The 15748-nt window shown below is 44.4% G+C and overlaps 1 protein-coding gene across 3 annotated transcripts; it reads left to right on the forward strand.

Moving 5' to 3' along the window:
- Positions 1-5603: 5603 nt before the first annotated feature.
- Positions 5604-12496, forward strand: LOC112235423 (NACHT, LRR and PYD domains-containing protein 12). Of its 3 annotated transcripts, none has more exons than XM_024403868.2 (10): positions 5604-5748; positions 6819-6932; positions 7100-8803; positions 8995-9342; positions 9514-9681; positions 9791-9961; positions 10268-10438; positions 10641-10814; positions 10932-11105; positions 11399-12496. In XM_024403868.2, the coding sequence occupies exons 2-10, from the start codon at positions 6892-6894 to the stop codon at positions 11409-11411; spliced, it is 2964 nt and encodes a 987-aa protein (XP_024259636.1). In that variant the 5' UTR covers positions 5604-5748; positions 6819-6891; the 3' UTR covers positions 11412-12496. The 3 variants fall into 3 exon arrangements, with proteins under 3 accessions (XP_024259636.1, XP_024259637.1, XP_042166692.1); XM_024403869.2 differs by having other exon boundaries at positions 5614-5748; positions 6753-6932; XM_042310758.1 differs by having other exon boundaries at positions 5614-6932.
- Positions 12497-15748: the final 3252 nt, after the last annotated feature.

Genomic DNA, 15748 nt, shown 5'->3' on the forward strand with positions numbered 1-15748 from the left:
TTTTGGAACATCCAGATAGACATATTATGCTATGTCGAACAAACATGCCTCTTCGATATTTACAATAATGAATGACGTTAATATCTATCTGCAAGAACGAGATCGTTTTGCAACTGAAGGTGGCCCTGTTCACACCCAGTACACATTTCAGAGGTTAGATCATTTTTGTCCACCATCAATTAGGTTAAATGTAATCTCAGACCAAATGTAGCCTTAACATAATATGGCCATGGAATTGTTGAAAATTTTAATTTAAAAAACAACGCAGCAGCTATGTAATCTAACAAAGTAAAAATATTTATGCTACTGCTGTTTAATGTATTCTGTGTAGCCTATTTTAACTGAATTTGTAAATCTTTGTTCGCTTATGCTAGGCCTGCTTGAACTTTGTGAGCAGGGGCTGACGAGGGAGAGGGGGGGCTAATGACAGGTGAAAAGGGGGAAGGAGAAAAGAGTGGAAAGGGTATCTGGGAGGTGGTTATAACCTCTAATTTAAATTTCACATGTACATTTTAGTCATCTATCAGATTCATTCATTCCTACTATAGTTCAGTGGCACTTCCTTAACGTTATCATCTTTCCCTACCACCACCCCTACTCCCCACTCCCCCTCCTCTCTCTCCTGCCCTCCTCTTCCACTCCCCCCAATGACCAGAATGCTGCTCCAGACATGCATTTAGTCATGCATGAGTTATGATAGACAACAAACACTGTTATATAGTGTTATAATATAGGATAGTAAAACTGTAAGAAGCAAGGAAACTCAGTTTAGTCACCTTTTATTTGTGATGAAGGTTTACCCACCTTTTTCATACTACATCCATGACTTCAGATAGGCTGGCTAAGGTAAGTTTACAAGGCTACATTATCCTAGACGTGAAGGGAGCAGACGTCATAATTACTTCATAGAACTGTATAATTATAACACGTAAATGTATTAGCTATATAGGTTTAACTGTCATGAATAATAACTAATAAACTGTCTCTAAACTAGTGTGCATAAGTATTTTGTTTTCTAGTAGTAAACACTTAGGCTAATAATTATTTTAATTATAATCTCTAAACTAAAGTGGGTCTGGGAATGGTAGCCTATATAAATTTCACTCTGGCGACATCCTTTTGAGAAGAGCCTCCAGAGGGAAAAGAGAACGAGGTGACCTGGAAGCGGAAGCGGATGCGTGCGTAATTCATATGCTACAGCAAGTCGGCGAATTGAGGTGATAGAAGCGCTGATAACGCTACGAGATTCGGATGGAATGGAGTCAGATGGAGGGGAGGAACTTGATGCTGAGATCGACTATGATGATAAATGGGGTGAATTATTCAATAGATTACGATGCTGGCTGCGATTCTGATTATGAGCCTGATCTGCTTCAGCTTCGGCGCAAGAGAGCCCGAACGATGCCCACCGTGCAGGTGTCAACAACTCAGATGGAGCGAGAGGAGAAGGGGATGGACGGCACGGTTTGGTTTGGATAAAACAGCGAGTTGACAACGCTACAGGTCGATTATCAGCACAGAATGGCACCCCATTGGAATGTGACATGTAGTATGATGTTGCAGCACATCAAGGACTGTACTGTAGCTGAGGCGCACCAGGCGAAAGGAGACAACGTGGGACATGTCTGTGGATAAGCTGGAAGCGTTCATTACGCTCCTATAGGTCCGAGCAACACAGTCTCACAATCAATTCGTGCATATATGTACAAAATGCATTTCAGCAAATTTCGTGCGTTTTTGTGCGTTTTTCTGGCTTAATTCGTGCGAAAAGACACAAATTAACCAGTAGGCTACACACAAGCCTTTTCAACAACCATATAGACGCGATAGTTTATATTTGATTTTTGTTCTTAAACTCGATGTAGGATCAGGCAAAATCCCTTGAGTTGCACACCTTATGCAGGTTTGGTCCTCGGTTGGTTGCCATGTGTCCATATTGAGTGGTGTGGTCATGATTTCTAGGTCCGCTTGTCAACGGATGTGGAAAGCATAGTGCAACCTAGGAGTTTGGTTTCTGGTTTTGAGTCGGTTGATCCACTTCCATCTCTGACACGTGGAAACTGGAGGGGGATGGGAGGGGGTGCACTCCACACATACGCGCGTAGGCCGGAGGGGTCCGGGCGCGGCCGGCCAAAGTTCCAGTTGGAGTTAGGGTTAGGTATAGTTAGTAGAATGGTTAAGGTTAGGGTAAGGTATAGTCGCGTATATGGTTGTTGCAAAGGCTTGTGTGCCTACTGGTTAAATTCGTGTCTTCGCGCACGAATTAAGTAGCACATAAATTCGTGTATTTTCGAACGAATTGAACCACACAAAAAAATGCACAAAAACGCACGAAATCTGCTGAAATAGATTTTGTACATATATGCGCGAATTGGATGTGAGGCTGGGCTGGTCCGAGGACTGTACGGCGGAATGAACACGCCTTTGGAGAGCTCCTAGAACGAAAAATATGGGTTGATGCCACGGAACCGCTTCAGAGAGATCATGCGATAGCAAGAGAGACCCGACGCATGCGCCTGGAAACCCTGGTATGAGAAGTGTGGGGAACGTTTGTACAGAACTGTGTTTCCTCTTACAAGCCTGAAGTTAACATTACCGTTGAGGAGCAATGGTTCCCGCAAACGCTAAGTGCAACTTTACGCAGGACATCCCCTACAAGCAAGACAAGTGGGGCATGAAGTTTCGGTTGGCAGCTGACGTCGACAGCAAGTACGTGCTGAATGTCTTTCCACATCTGGGGAAAGATGAATCTTAGCGTCCTGGAAATGTGGTGATGAGACTTGTAGAACCTTACCTTGGCGAGGGTAGGAAAGTAAACACAGACGAGACGAGGGGGGGGGGTGAATAAGATGATACGGGAGCTGCCTCCATCTGCATGCAACCAGTCACAAGCAGAGCTGTTATCCACAGCGGTGCTGAAGCACGACAAAGCAACACTTACGGTTTACAGATGTAAGCCAAGAGAGAACGTCTGTATCCTGAGTACTATGCATCTGACAGTTGCCATTGGCGGTGACACAAAGAGAACCAGAGACCCCGACGACTTAAAACAACACACAGGTATGTTATAACGTTAGGCTATTACGCATCTTGGCATACAGCTGCCATGCACGGTGCTCTTCTGTTGTACAAAACCATTTTAAGGTATTGTATTGTATTCTATTCCAGGTTGGTGTGGATACGATGGCCAGACAGTTCACGGTGAAAGGGGGTACTCGCCGCTGGCCCGTTGCCGTATTCTACAACCTGCATGGCCTGGCTGCAATCAACGCGCACGTTTTGTTCACCCTGTGCACCAGTAAGACAATCACTAGGAGAGATTTCATCATGCAGTTGGCATTGGCGCTTCGTGAGAACCACGTGAGCGCCAGGGGCAAGGCAGCAACGCACGACGTGCCAAATGACGCACCACCGCTCTTCCGAGAAGAAGAGACAGTGGACGGATGCGCACGGAAAGAAAACTGCGACTTCTGCGGGAAGAAATTTGTCTGCGGAAAGTGTTCAATCCAGAATAAAGAAGATTTGTGTTGAATGTCATGCCATGTTACTGTAAGATATTCTTCTGTTTAACGGAATAACTACTGCTAAGCGTAAAGGCGCACGTGCCGGAGAGAGGCCACAATGACTGACACCAGTACAGGCTGTTTATATGACTGACACTTGTTATATGCTTGATATGTTATTTTATAATACCGTTATCGTTTTACATTTGCACGTTGTACACTCCATTGAGATGACTCTCGGCCCATTTAACCCTATTGACAGTGCGAATTTTGGAACACCTGTAAGCCTACTAGGTTGACCACTTAGTCTAACATAAGAGCGGATGTTATAAAAAGACGCTTCTACATTCAATTACGGTGAATGTGATTTCTGTATCGTTCTTTTCGCTAAAATCTACAGATAAAATGGAATTACCATTTACCTGTTGGTGTTTCTTTCCCTCAATTAAAACAGAACAACCTAGGCTATTATAAAGGTCTAAAACTCTAAATGTTGTCAAGCAGCATGACCTATAACAGGGTCACCAGAAAACGTGTGGAGAGGCGACATTTGCCGCAGCGCATTTCAATATTTTGGTTTAGTTTATTCAAATACAGTATAGTCCATTTTGTTTGTGAGAAAATGTGAATGGGATCAAATTTGGTTTATATTCTTGGGCCACCAAGACTTTTTCAATCCAAAATGATTAACTTGAATTAATCAATAAACACGATAGCTGACTGAGTACATTTAAAAAAAAATAATGTCTGCAGTTTCATTGTCAGAACTATGCGATGCAAACTTGCATAAAACAAGCTCAGCCCTGTGCGTTTTATTGTCCATCAAGTTGCTTTCTCTGTGTATAGGAAACCCCCTAGTCATTCTTTAAAATATAATTCATATGAAGTACACGTTTGCTGGACTTTGACAGGGGTTTCATCCCCCCCAAAGTCCAAGAGAGCGTCAAGTTCTTTACCTCATTCAGCCTGACTAACCGTGTCTGTATGTAGCCTCGCTACTGTTATAGCCTCGCCACTGTATATAGCCTGTCTTTTTACTGTTTTATTTCTTTACTGACCTATTGTTCACCTAATACCTTTTTTTTGCACTATTGGTTAGAGCCCGTAAGTAAGCATTTCACTGTAAAGTCTACACCTGTTGTATTCGGCGCACGTGACAAATACACGTCGATTAGATTTTTTTCAGGAATGAAAAAAAACAAAAAAACATGTGACCTGATTAGAAAAACTCGGGTCCTATCATAGCCCAGATGAAACCTTTTTAGATTCATGACGTCAGACGTTCCAGAGTTTTACCTGGTTAGGTTCGCAAATCAGGAAAAACTATGGGTCCCATATGTTTTTTTTCCCCCTACCACCCCACTCTGGGTCCTGCGGTGACGCCTCTGGTATAGGCTACCTAGGCTAAGCTGTTAGAACACATGTTCCCTCATGTGCTTTATGTATTGATTTGTTGTTAATAAAATAAAATAAAACATTTAAAACATTTAAAAAGCTGTTAGAACACAGTGCAGCATTTGGTGGATGCCAGGCACAGAGAGAGGCTAGAGGCTCAGAGATATGGGATAAGTCATGATGCATCATATGCAGAGGCCGTGAAACAGATTGCTAGAACTACAGGGCAGACTGGTGGAGGTTACATGGATGTTCCTGTAGTAAGTGGACCGAGTGTCAAGGCTGGTACTTCTGATGGTCCTGGCATGGTCTCCAGGCCTGTTCAGACATCTTGTGCTCATGAATGTGCCTTGTCAAAGGACACTTTGATAATGAATAAAGATGACTTCATAGTTTTGATTGGTAAGGTTATCAATACGACTTGGGTTGTGGAGAGCAGAGATGCCAGAAATATTGAGGGTAACAGGTGTTACTGTTGAAATGGTTGTTGACATGCTGAACAATTCTAAGGGCGGAGTGTTTCAGCATGATATAGATCAAGTTTAATGGGGTTGGGTTTTGGGGGAGGGGGAAGGGTATGGTAGAAGTTAGGGATTCATTTGGTTTTGAATTTTATTTTCATGGTAGTACAGAATTGGGCAGATCATGAATGATCGTACATTGCAGCACAGTAGGTGGCGGCATGCGCTTAAACGATTGTTTGCGGACCGTCATGATATCATAGAAGAAGAAGCAGAAGCAGAAGAAGAAGATGGCTGCTTCTGTACTGCTTCCCATTTGCGAGGTTTCAAAAACATGACTTTATCGAGATGAATTAGTGAAATTGAATAAGACGGAGAAAAGCAAGCATGTAAGTACATAACTATGGAATTGCATTAGTTCGGTGGTTGTTTGTAATTTACAGCAACGAAACGTGGAATGTGATGAATGCTGCTAGCCTGTACATTATCGTAGCCATTTACTGTAGCTTTTAGCTATGGAGTTGAGTTTAGTCCTCTAGCCCAGACTGATTCCTAATAGGACCTGTAGTTAAGCTAAAGCAGATTCGGTGTTTTGTCAGCTATTTAGCTATACCAGCTAGTTAGCTACACAGGCCACATCGATAATGATACCGTCCCTAAAGTTAGCAAATGATTTGATCAGTCCTCAAACTTGGCTAATGCTGTGGCCTTGTGGTTAGTGTCCACCCTGAGATTGGACGGTTGTGAGTTCAATCCCTGGCCGAGTCATACCAAAGACTGTAAAAATAGGACTTGATGCATCTTTGCCCGGCACTCAATATTAAGGAGATAGTTGGGTGGTAAGGCCCTGCGATAGACTAGGGTCCTGTCCAAGCTGCCCCGCGCTACAGAAACAGGAGTTAGGGCAGGAGCCTATGAGACGTTCTGGCTCGCACAAGCCAAGGCACTTACTAACTTGGCCAGCTGATATTTACATGACTAAAACAATGGATAGCCAGCTACAATGGCTAGCTAGTTAAGACTGTTGCCTTAATTTCACAAGGTAATATTCCCCCCAAAAAATCAAGGTTTGAAAGCACGTCTGACGAGCTAGCCTAGGGTGGCAGTCTGTTTGTGCCATCATGTCACTCCTTGTCATGACAAACTGTTTGGCATAAGTCACGGAGTGTAATGTTAACACATACCCAGGTTACCAATGAGAAGCTGAGGTGGAAATCTTAGCTAGAATAATTTGTGGTTTAACATGTTAATGAATAATTTCCTATATGAGAGGCAGTACGATTTAGGGAGTAATGGCAGTACATCAGTGATTTAGTGTACCTACATGCAGGCAGTACCACTACTGCTAATCACAATATTCTGTGTGTTTTACGGGTCAATGGTTGGTTGGTAGTGTGACCTCCCTGCCGTTGTCATCACATGAGGGACCAGCTAGCCTGTCTTACTGCATTCTACACAGATTCTGTCTCTGGAGAAATTGGAGGGACACAAACATTGGTAGTAACAGATCTACCTCCTCTGAATCCAGGGAAATGTTTTGCCCTGGGGGGAAAAAACGATTGACTGAACAAAGGTATGATAATCACATTCACCACACAGTAAGAACAGAGGACCAGATCAAAATTAGTCTATTGAAAAGTCATATAATTTTGAATACACAGTAGGGCATGTTCATTGAAGCGTTAGTATTTTATATTGCATGTAGAAAATAAGATATACTTTTATTTGCCAATTTGACAGGAAAGTTTCTGCCTCCCATGTGGGAAAACTCCGCAGTAAGTTAAAAGCCATCCTGAAGAAAAAGTACCAAAGTCCACCAGGGGGAGAAACTGAGCATCCATTTTATATTCATTGTGATCTCCACTATCAAGCTAGTAAAAGTAGTGAAGAGAACCAACATGAGTATATTCTATCTGAGCCAGGTTACAGGAGAAGACATCAAGGAACATGTTCATTCCTAAACTCAGATGAGCCTATCAGAACAGCTCTGACGAAGGGCGTCGCTGGTATTGGCAAAACTAGTCATGTGCGAATGATGATTCTTAACTGGGCAGAGGGAAAAGGAGACCAGGAAGTCCAACTCATATTTCCCCTTCCTTTCCGGGAGCTGAATTTGCTGAAGGAGAGACTGAGTCTGGTTGAACTTCTTTATGAGTTTTTCCCAGAATTGAAAGAACCTGGAATTTACAAATTGGACAACTGCAGAGTTGGGTTCTTTCTTGACGGGCTGGATGAATTTCGACGTCCTCTCGACTTCAAGAACAGCCCGATAGTGACCGATCTCACAGAGCCCTCCTCCGTGCCAGCACTGCTGACAAACCTAATTAACGGTAATCTCCTTCCCTCCGTCGCTCACATATGGATTACATCCAGACCTGCGGCAGTCCATCGCATCCCTCTTCAGTACATTGACAGAATGTCAGAAATTGAAGGCTTCACCGACTCCCAGAAAGAGGAGTTCTTCAGGAGAGCAATCAATGATGAGAACCAGGCCACAGCAGTTATCACCTACTTGAAGAACTCGAAGGCCCTCTACAACTTGTGCCAGATACCTTTTATCTGTTCAATCTCAGCGTCAATACTCGAGAAACAGACATATGTACCCGACAAAACATGCGAACCTGTCGCACTAACTCCATTATTTAACGACCTACTCATCCTGTTACAAATGGGGAACCACAATGTAAAGATAGTTGACGAATTGGGGGAACTAGCCTTTAAGCAGTTGGTGAAAGGCAACACGGTTTTCTACGAGGAAGACCTACGAGAGTGCAACATTGATGTCCAAGTGGCAGCTGTGTACGCAAAAGTAAGCATACCCATCTTCAGGGAGGATATTGGGCTGCACCAAAAGAAAATCTACTACTTTGGGCATACCACCATTCAGGAGTTCTTTGCCGCAATGCGGTTTCTTCAATCTTTTGGCAGCCAAGACGAAAACCGGGCTGTCAACCGGAAAACCCAGATCGAGAGAACTCTCTGGTTTTTTGGAGATGCCACCCAACTCAAGAGCGCGGTGGACATGACTTTGCGGAGCAAGACCGGACACATGGACCTCTTCCTTCGCTTCCTCCTCGGCATTGCTCAGAACTTTAACCAGATGTTCTCCGAGGCTGGCTTCACACCGTCTACTGCCCTTCCGGAAATGTTAGTGTACATCAAGAAGAAGGTCTTGGAGAATCCCACTTCGCCGAGGACCTTCAACCTGCTGAACTGCCTGAGGGAACTGAAACACTACTCTCTAGACAACGATAGTGTGCTCTTTCTCCAGACGGGAATCCCCCCAGATGCCAAATATCCACCTGCACATTGGTCCGACCTGGCCACACTCTTTTTGGCATCGTTGTCTGGGTCGATAGACATGCTTGGGTTGGATGTAGAGAACAGAGGAGACGAGGAACTTCTGAGGATGCTGCCAGTGATCAAAGCTTCCCACACCTCCACGTAAGTACTTGGTCATTTAACAAGACCAGCTATTACATATCTATATGACATGTCGGTAACGCACAAGATAATTGTCATCAAATGTGTTAATTCAAGTTTGTTGGGCTCGTCTTACAGTTTTGGTGGTTCAAGTGGCTACTAGTATGACTTGTAATGTGCTTCTTGATTCCATAAACCCTCCTTCCCACCAGGCTGTCGTATCACAACCTGACTGAGAAATCCTGTGAATGTCTGGCCTTGGCGCTCACCTCAAAGGTGTCCAATCTGAAAACTCTGGACCTGAGTTTCAACACGCTGAAGGACTCAGGAGTGCAGCTGTTGGCGGCCGGCTTGGCCAAGCCCCACTGCCGACTGGAGAGACTGAAACTGTCCGGCTGCAGGGTGAAACAGAATGGCTTTGCAGCTCTGGCCAAAGCTCTCAAATCCAACCCCTCGCACCTGCGAGAGCTGGATCTGAGCGGCAACGAACCGGAAGAATCGGGGGTGTTTCATCTCGTTGACGGACTAAAGGTTGTTAAGTGTGAACTGCAGATCCTGAAGTGAGTAAATGTCCACGGAACCTGTTCTGATTTTGTCTTGGCTTGCTTTACCCCCACTTGTCATATCATTTAATTAAATTCTCCTTCGCATTAATATTGTGACTTGATGCAAATGAAGTTCCCTTCTGTAAGGAAATAGTTGTCTTCAAATTTGATTGTAATCTCTGTTAGGCTCTCAAACTGCAAGCTGGGCCTGGAGCTTAGTTGCGCTCTGGCGGTGTTGCTGATAGACAACCCCAGACACCTGCGAGAGCTGGACGTCGGCATGAATGACCTGGGAGACCGGGGGGTGAAGATGCTCATGGACAAACTGAAGTCAACCCAGATATACAAACTGGAGTGAGTACTGTCTGGAGTATTGTAGTACACTCACACATTCCACCTCACTGATTCTAAAGTGGAATGTTCCCTGTAGTAAATGTACCATACATGTTCCCTCCACCACCAGGTTGTACTGTTGTCAGCTCACTGAGAAATGCTGTGAGAACATGTTTAGGTGTCTGGCCAACATCCCCAGTCTGAGGGAGCTCAACCTGAGCAACAATAACCTGAAGGACGAGGGGGTCAAGATGCTCTGCAAAGCCTTCGGAGTGCCTGTCTGTCAACTGGAGAAACTCAAGTAAGCTAGCTAGCTCGCAGAGAGTTGTGCCCAATCCCATGTACACCCCTATGAAACAAATTAGACAATTTTGGCGATTCAAAAACAAATCAGTCATGGGCCGAATTTGGCCCGTTGGCTGCCAGTTTGCTTTGCCTGCCATATGAGCTGAATAGTACATTCAAACTTGTCCAATTCTGTTTAGGACGTATGTATGTATGCCCTTATCTTATTCCAAACTCCTTGGATACAACACATACATATTAAAGAATAAAATCATTGATTAATTAATCATTGAATTGATGAGTGTTGCCCTCCTCTCTCCAGTCTGGCGAGCTGTGGCTTCACGTCTGGAGGCTGTCGATGTCTGGTTGGAGGGTGCAGTTTCAGCCCCACCTTCCTCAAAGAGCTGGATATCAGCAGGAACCACCTGGGATCAGGTGTTGTCGCGTTTTTCCTGTTCCTCAAAACTGTACGCTTTTCACTGGAGACCCTACGGTGAGCACTGCGATTAGACTGTACAATTGTAGAAGGCCTAATGGTTCACCATTGAATAGTTTAGTTGATATATTTTTACATTGAAATGGCATCAACAGGCACATCATGTGTGATTTTATAGGGACAGTATACTCAAATCAAATAACATACTAATGTTGTGCGTATTTGTTGAACATTTGCCCCCACACACACATGCACCTAGACTGAGTGACTGTAAGATGACAGAGCTATGCTGTCCAGAGCTGGTCGAAGTTCTCCGCTCCAGTCTCACCGTCCTGAAAGAGCTGGATCTATCTGGAAACGAACTGGGAGACAGCGGTGTAAATACACTCTGCATGGGACTGACCTCAACAACTTGTAAACTGGAGAGACTGTTGTAAGTAACATGTTAACAGTTTTAATACTTCTAAGCATATTCACACACAAATTAATTTATAATGCATTGTTGAGTAAGGTGAATGTGTGTGTGTGTGTGTGTCCCCTCTCCCCTCAGTCTGAGATGCTGTGGGATCACAGTAAAGGGCTGCTCCTCCCTAGCCGTAGCCCTGAAGTCCAGCTGCTCCAAAATCACAGAGCTGGGCCTGATGGGAAACGACACGGGAGAAGAAGGACTGAGAATTCTCTCCGGCATCAGGGATGACCCACACTACAAACTACAGACTCTAGAGTAAGTCCTGGTGCCATCAAAGCTCAGTGACTTGTGACTTGTTAATGTGACTTGTTAAAGTGACTTGTTAATGTTACCATACAAACAGTGTAAAATGTGGGACAGGAGATTTTTATTTGTTTTGCGAACTTGAAAGATATTCTCTAGATAGACTCTAGATATGCTGCCCTCTTGCTTTAGCTTTTTTGAGAAATGTTACCAATAGGTTTTTTGTCTATTTAGTCATAATTTGTAGGCCTACATTAGTGCAATGTAATCATTAGTCCATTTGCTAATGTTATTCTTCTTTCCAGAATAAACGATTGAGAGTGGCCTTGCTCGCCGGAGGTGGTTCTTGGCTCGCCCTCTTCCCAAATCTGGAGTGAGGTTACCTAATGGGGAACACTCTGGAGTGAAGATACGAAACGATTGGCTAACAAGTTACGACAAAGTACTTTCAGCTCGACCGTCAGCACTTGACGTGCTTTGAGCCAACTGGACTTGTTCACTGACTTTTGACCATTTGTAAAGTGCCTTCCAGTATCCTGGCTGCTCACACTTGAACGGAAGACCAGAGAGTATTTACCTAGAAACAGATAGTGAGGCTGAAATGACACACACACACACTGTTACTAACTCCGTTCCTCTGGTCTTGCTACAGTATCGACTCATTTAACTTTTGCAGAAGCTTTACAGTATTGTTTTGCACATCGGTATGTACACGATAGAATGCATAGCCTTTGTAACGGGCGCCTCTGCTCAAACACACGTGACCGGCCTCTTGACAACGTCTTAGCCAACTACGGTAGGGAAAAGCTATCAGTTTGGTGGAGTGAGGTTACGTTATAAGCGCGTCTCTGAGGGATGATGCAATGTTTTCATTTTAACACTGGTACAGGCCCTTGGTAGCATAGTATTGTTTTTCAATTTTTTAAAAACATTTTATTTCTCTTTGAAAGTGCTTTTTTTATATATATATTAAGATGACCAAAATGTTTCGGAAATGTATACAGTAGTACAACTCTTGGTTTATTTACTATTGTTATGTACATTTTACCCAAATATACCAAGCTACTTCTATTGGTCATAATTGTGTTGTTTTTTTTTTAATGTACTAATGGGAGATTTAACTTCAGAACCTTTCCAACTTTGGTCATATGTTTCAGGTCTGGTCTCTAGATCTGTTTGCACCTACTGCAACAGTCTGGTTGACGCTGTATTTCAAGGTAAACAAGTGCCTTTAGAGTAGTGTGATTGTGAGGGACACAGTTCTCTACTATTTGTCGTCTCTGCTGGTGTGTACAGTATGTCTGTTTGAGTGCGCTTGTATGTGTGTACATGTATACCAAATTCACAGCTGTTTGACAATCATATGTATCATGTTCACAAATTGGTACAATGTTACACATTGATGGTGTGGTCTGATTCTCTGATTATGGTACATCACCACCACCTGGTGGCGAAAAACATGAATTTCTCCACGGGTGTAAGGGGGGGTTAAACTAATGACGGATGTGAAGCCAATACCGGCAGCACCCACTACTGGGTCCCTAATAATAAACCAGACAGCATCTTTTGCTACACGATCACTGCCCGAATTTTTGCGAGCGCATCTATACAAACCCAGGTATGATACCATTTTTAGCTAACAACAGGCTAAAGTACTAACCAATCATGGTCTGCATTTTGTAAATGTGTGCTGTGGAATGGTCTGACGAGGACGGTATAAACGCTGGACGAAATAGTGTTCTGCAAGTCCAACGGTTTGGATATTTTGCACACAGTCTCCATGTGGAAAGTACAATAACAACGCGGCTGACACTATTAGCAAAGCAATGGGGGGGTTACACATGCGAAGGTTACACGGCGCAGGTTAATACCTTGGGTATCTCGGTATCAACTGGCGCTGTAGCCTATGTGTTTGGAAAACGCGAATTAGTTACCAAGCCAGCAAGCTACACTACGCATGCATGATAGTGGAGTCAATATACGCAACACTAAGGCAGTAGTTTTTTAATAGCCTACCAATTCATGTCCCGTAATGTCTTTCATTGCTTCATGATGGCCACAATACCATTATTTTGTCAGTTTTTGTAACTTTATTTTATTTTTTTCACCTTTATATAACCAGGTAGGCTAGTTGAGAACAAGTTCTCATTTGCAACTGCGACCTGGCCAAGATAAAGCATAGCAGTGTGAACAATTAACAAGTTAATAACACAGTAGAGAAAAAAAGAGTCTATATACATTGTGTGCAAAAGGCATGAGGAGGTAGGCGAATAATTACATTTTTGCAGATTAACACTGGAGTGATAAATGATCAGATGGTCATGTACAGGTAGAGATATTGGTGTGCAAAAGAGCAGAAAAGTAAATAAATATAAACAGTATGGGGATGAGGTAGGTAAAATTGGGTGGGCTATTTACTGATAGACTATGTACAGCTGCAGCGATCGGTTAGCTGCTCAGATAGCAGATGTTTGAAGTTGATGAGGGAGATAAAAGTCTCCAACTTCAGCGATTTTTGCAATTCGTTCCAGTCACAGGCAGCAGAGAACTGGAACGAAAGGCGGCCAAATGAGGTGTTGGCTTTAGGGATGATCAGTGAGATACACCTGCTGGAGCGCGTGCTACGGGTGGGTGTTGCCATCATGACCAGTGAACTGAGATAAGGCGGAGCTTTACCTAGAATGGACTTGTAGATGACCTGGAGCCAGTGGGTCTGGCGACGAATATGTAGCGAGGGCCAGCCGACTAGAGCATACAGGTCGCTGTGGTGGGTGGTATAAGGTGCTTTAGTAACAAAATGGATGGCACTGTGATAAACTGCATCCAGTTTGCTGAGTAGAGTATTGGAAGCTATTTTGTAGATGACATCGCCGAAGTCGAGGATCGGTAGGATAGTCAGATAGTCAATCTCTATTTCACTCCACACTGCCCTTTCCCACCTAGACAAAAGGAACACCTATGTGGGAATGCTATTCATTAACTACAGCTCAGCGTTCAACACGGTAGTGCCCTCAAAGCTCATCACTGAGCTAAGGACCCTGGGACTAAATATCTCCCTCTACATCTGGATCCTTGACTTCCTGAAGCCCCCAGACGGTAAGGGTATCTACCATCTACCACGCTGAGGAGACTGAAAAGATTTGAACTGGAACGAAAGGCGGCCAAATGAGGTGTTGGCTTTAGGGATGATCAGTGAGATACACCTGCTGGAGCGCGTGCTACGGGTGGGTGTTGCCATCGTGACCAGTGAACTGAGATAAGGCGGAGCTTTACCTAGCATGGACTTGTAGATGACCTGGAGCCAGTGGGTCTGGCGATGAATATGTAGCGAGGGCCAGCCGACTAGAGCATAGATTAGATTTGATTTTAGATTGGAGATGTTTGATATGAGTCTGGAAGGAGAGTTTACAGTCTAGCCAGACACCTAGGTACTTATAGATGTCCACATATTCAAGGTCGGAACCATCCAGGGTGGTGATGCTAGTTGGGCATGCGGGTGCAGGCAGCGAACGTTTGAAAAGCATGCATTTGGTTTTACTACCGTTTAAGAGCAGTTGGAGGCCACGGAAGGAGTGTTGTATGGCATTGAAGCTCGTTTGGAGGTTAGATAGCACAGTGTCCAAGGACGGGCCGGAAGTATACAGAATGGTGTCGTCTGCGTAGAGGTGGATCAGGGAATCACCCGCAGCAAGAGCAACATCATTGATATATACAGAGAAAAGAGTCGGCCCGAGAATTGAACCCTGTGTCACCCCCATAGAGACTGCCAGAGGACCGGACAGCATGCCCTCCGATTTGACACACTGAACTCTGTCTGCAAAGTAGTTGGTGAACCAGGCAAGGCAGTTATCAGAAAAACCGAGGCTACTGAGTCTGCCGATAAGAATATGGTGATTGACAGAGTCGAAAGCCTTGGCAAGGTTGATGAAGACGGCTGCACAGTACTGTCTTTTATCAATGGCGGTTATGATATCGTTTAGTACCTTGAGCGTGGCTGAGGTGCACCCGTGACCGGCTCGGAAACCAGATTGCATAGCGGAGAAGGTACGGTGGGATTCGAGATGGTCAGTGATCTGTTTGTTGACTTGGCTTTCGAAGACCTTAGATAGGCAGGGCAGGATGGATATAGGTCTGTAACAGTTTGGGTCCAGTGTGTCTCCCCCTTTGAAGAGGGGGATGACTGCGGCAGCTTTCCAATCCTTGGGGATCTCAGACGATATGAAAGAGAGGTTGAACAGGCTGGTAATAGGGGTTGCGACAATGGCGGCGGATAGTTTCAGAAATAGAGGGTCCAGATTGTCAAGCCCAGCTGATTTGTACGGGTCCAGGTTTTGCAGCTCTTTCAGAACATCTGCTATCTGGATTTGGGTAAAGGAGAACCTGGAGAGGCTTGGGCGAGGAGCTGCCGGGGGGGCAGAGCTGTTGGCCGAGGTTGGAGTAGCCAGGAGGAAGGCATGGCCAGCCGTTGAGAAATGCTTGTTGAAGTTTTCGATAATCATGGATTTATCAGTGGTTGGTTACCTAGCCTCAGTACAGTGGGCAGCTGGGAGGAGATGCTCTTTTCTCCATGGACTTCACAGTGTCCCAGAACTTTTTGGAGTTGGAGCTACAGGATGCAAATATCTGCCTGAAGAAGCTGGCCTTTGCTTTCCTGA

Source organism: Oncorhynchus tshawytscha, linkage group LG32, assembly GCF_018296145.1.
Source record: "Oncorhynchus tshawytscha isolate Ot180627B linkage group LG32, Otsh_v2.0, whole genome shotgun sequence".
NCBI lineage: Eukaryota > Metazoa > Chordata > Actinopteri > Salmoniformes > Salmonidae > Oncorhynchus > Oncorhynchus tshawytscha.

Coding starts and splice junctions, on each gene's coding strand:
- LOC112235423 (XM_024403868.2), top strand. CDS start 6,892: ATGTTTTGCCCTGGGGGGAAAAAACGATTGACTGAACAAAG. Junction 6,933..7,099: donor AAACGATTGACTGAACAAAG/GTATGATAATCA, acceptor CCAATTTGACAG/GAAAGTTTCTGCCTCCCATG. Junction 9,682..9,790: donor ACCCAGATATACAAACTGGA/GTGAGTACTGTC, acceptor CTCCACCACCAG/GTTGTACTGTTGTCAGCTCA.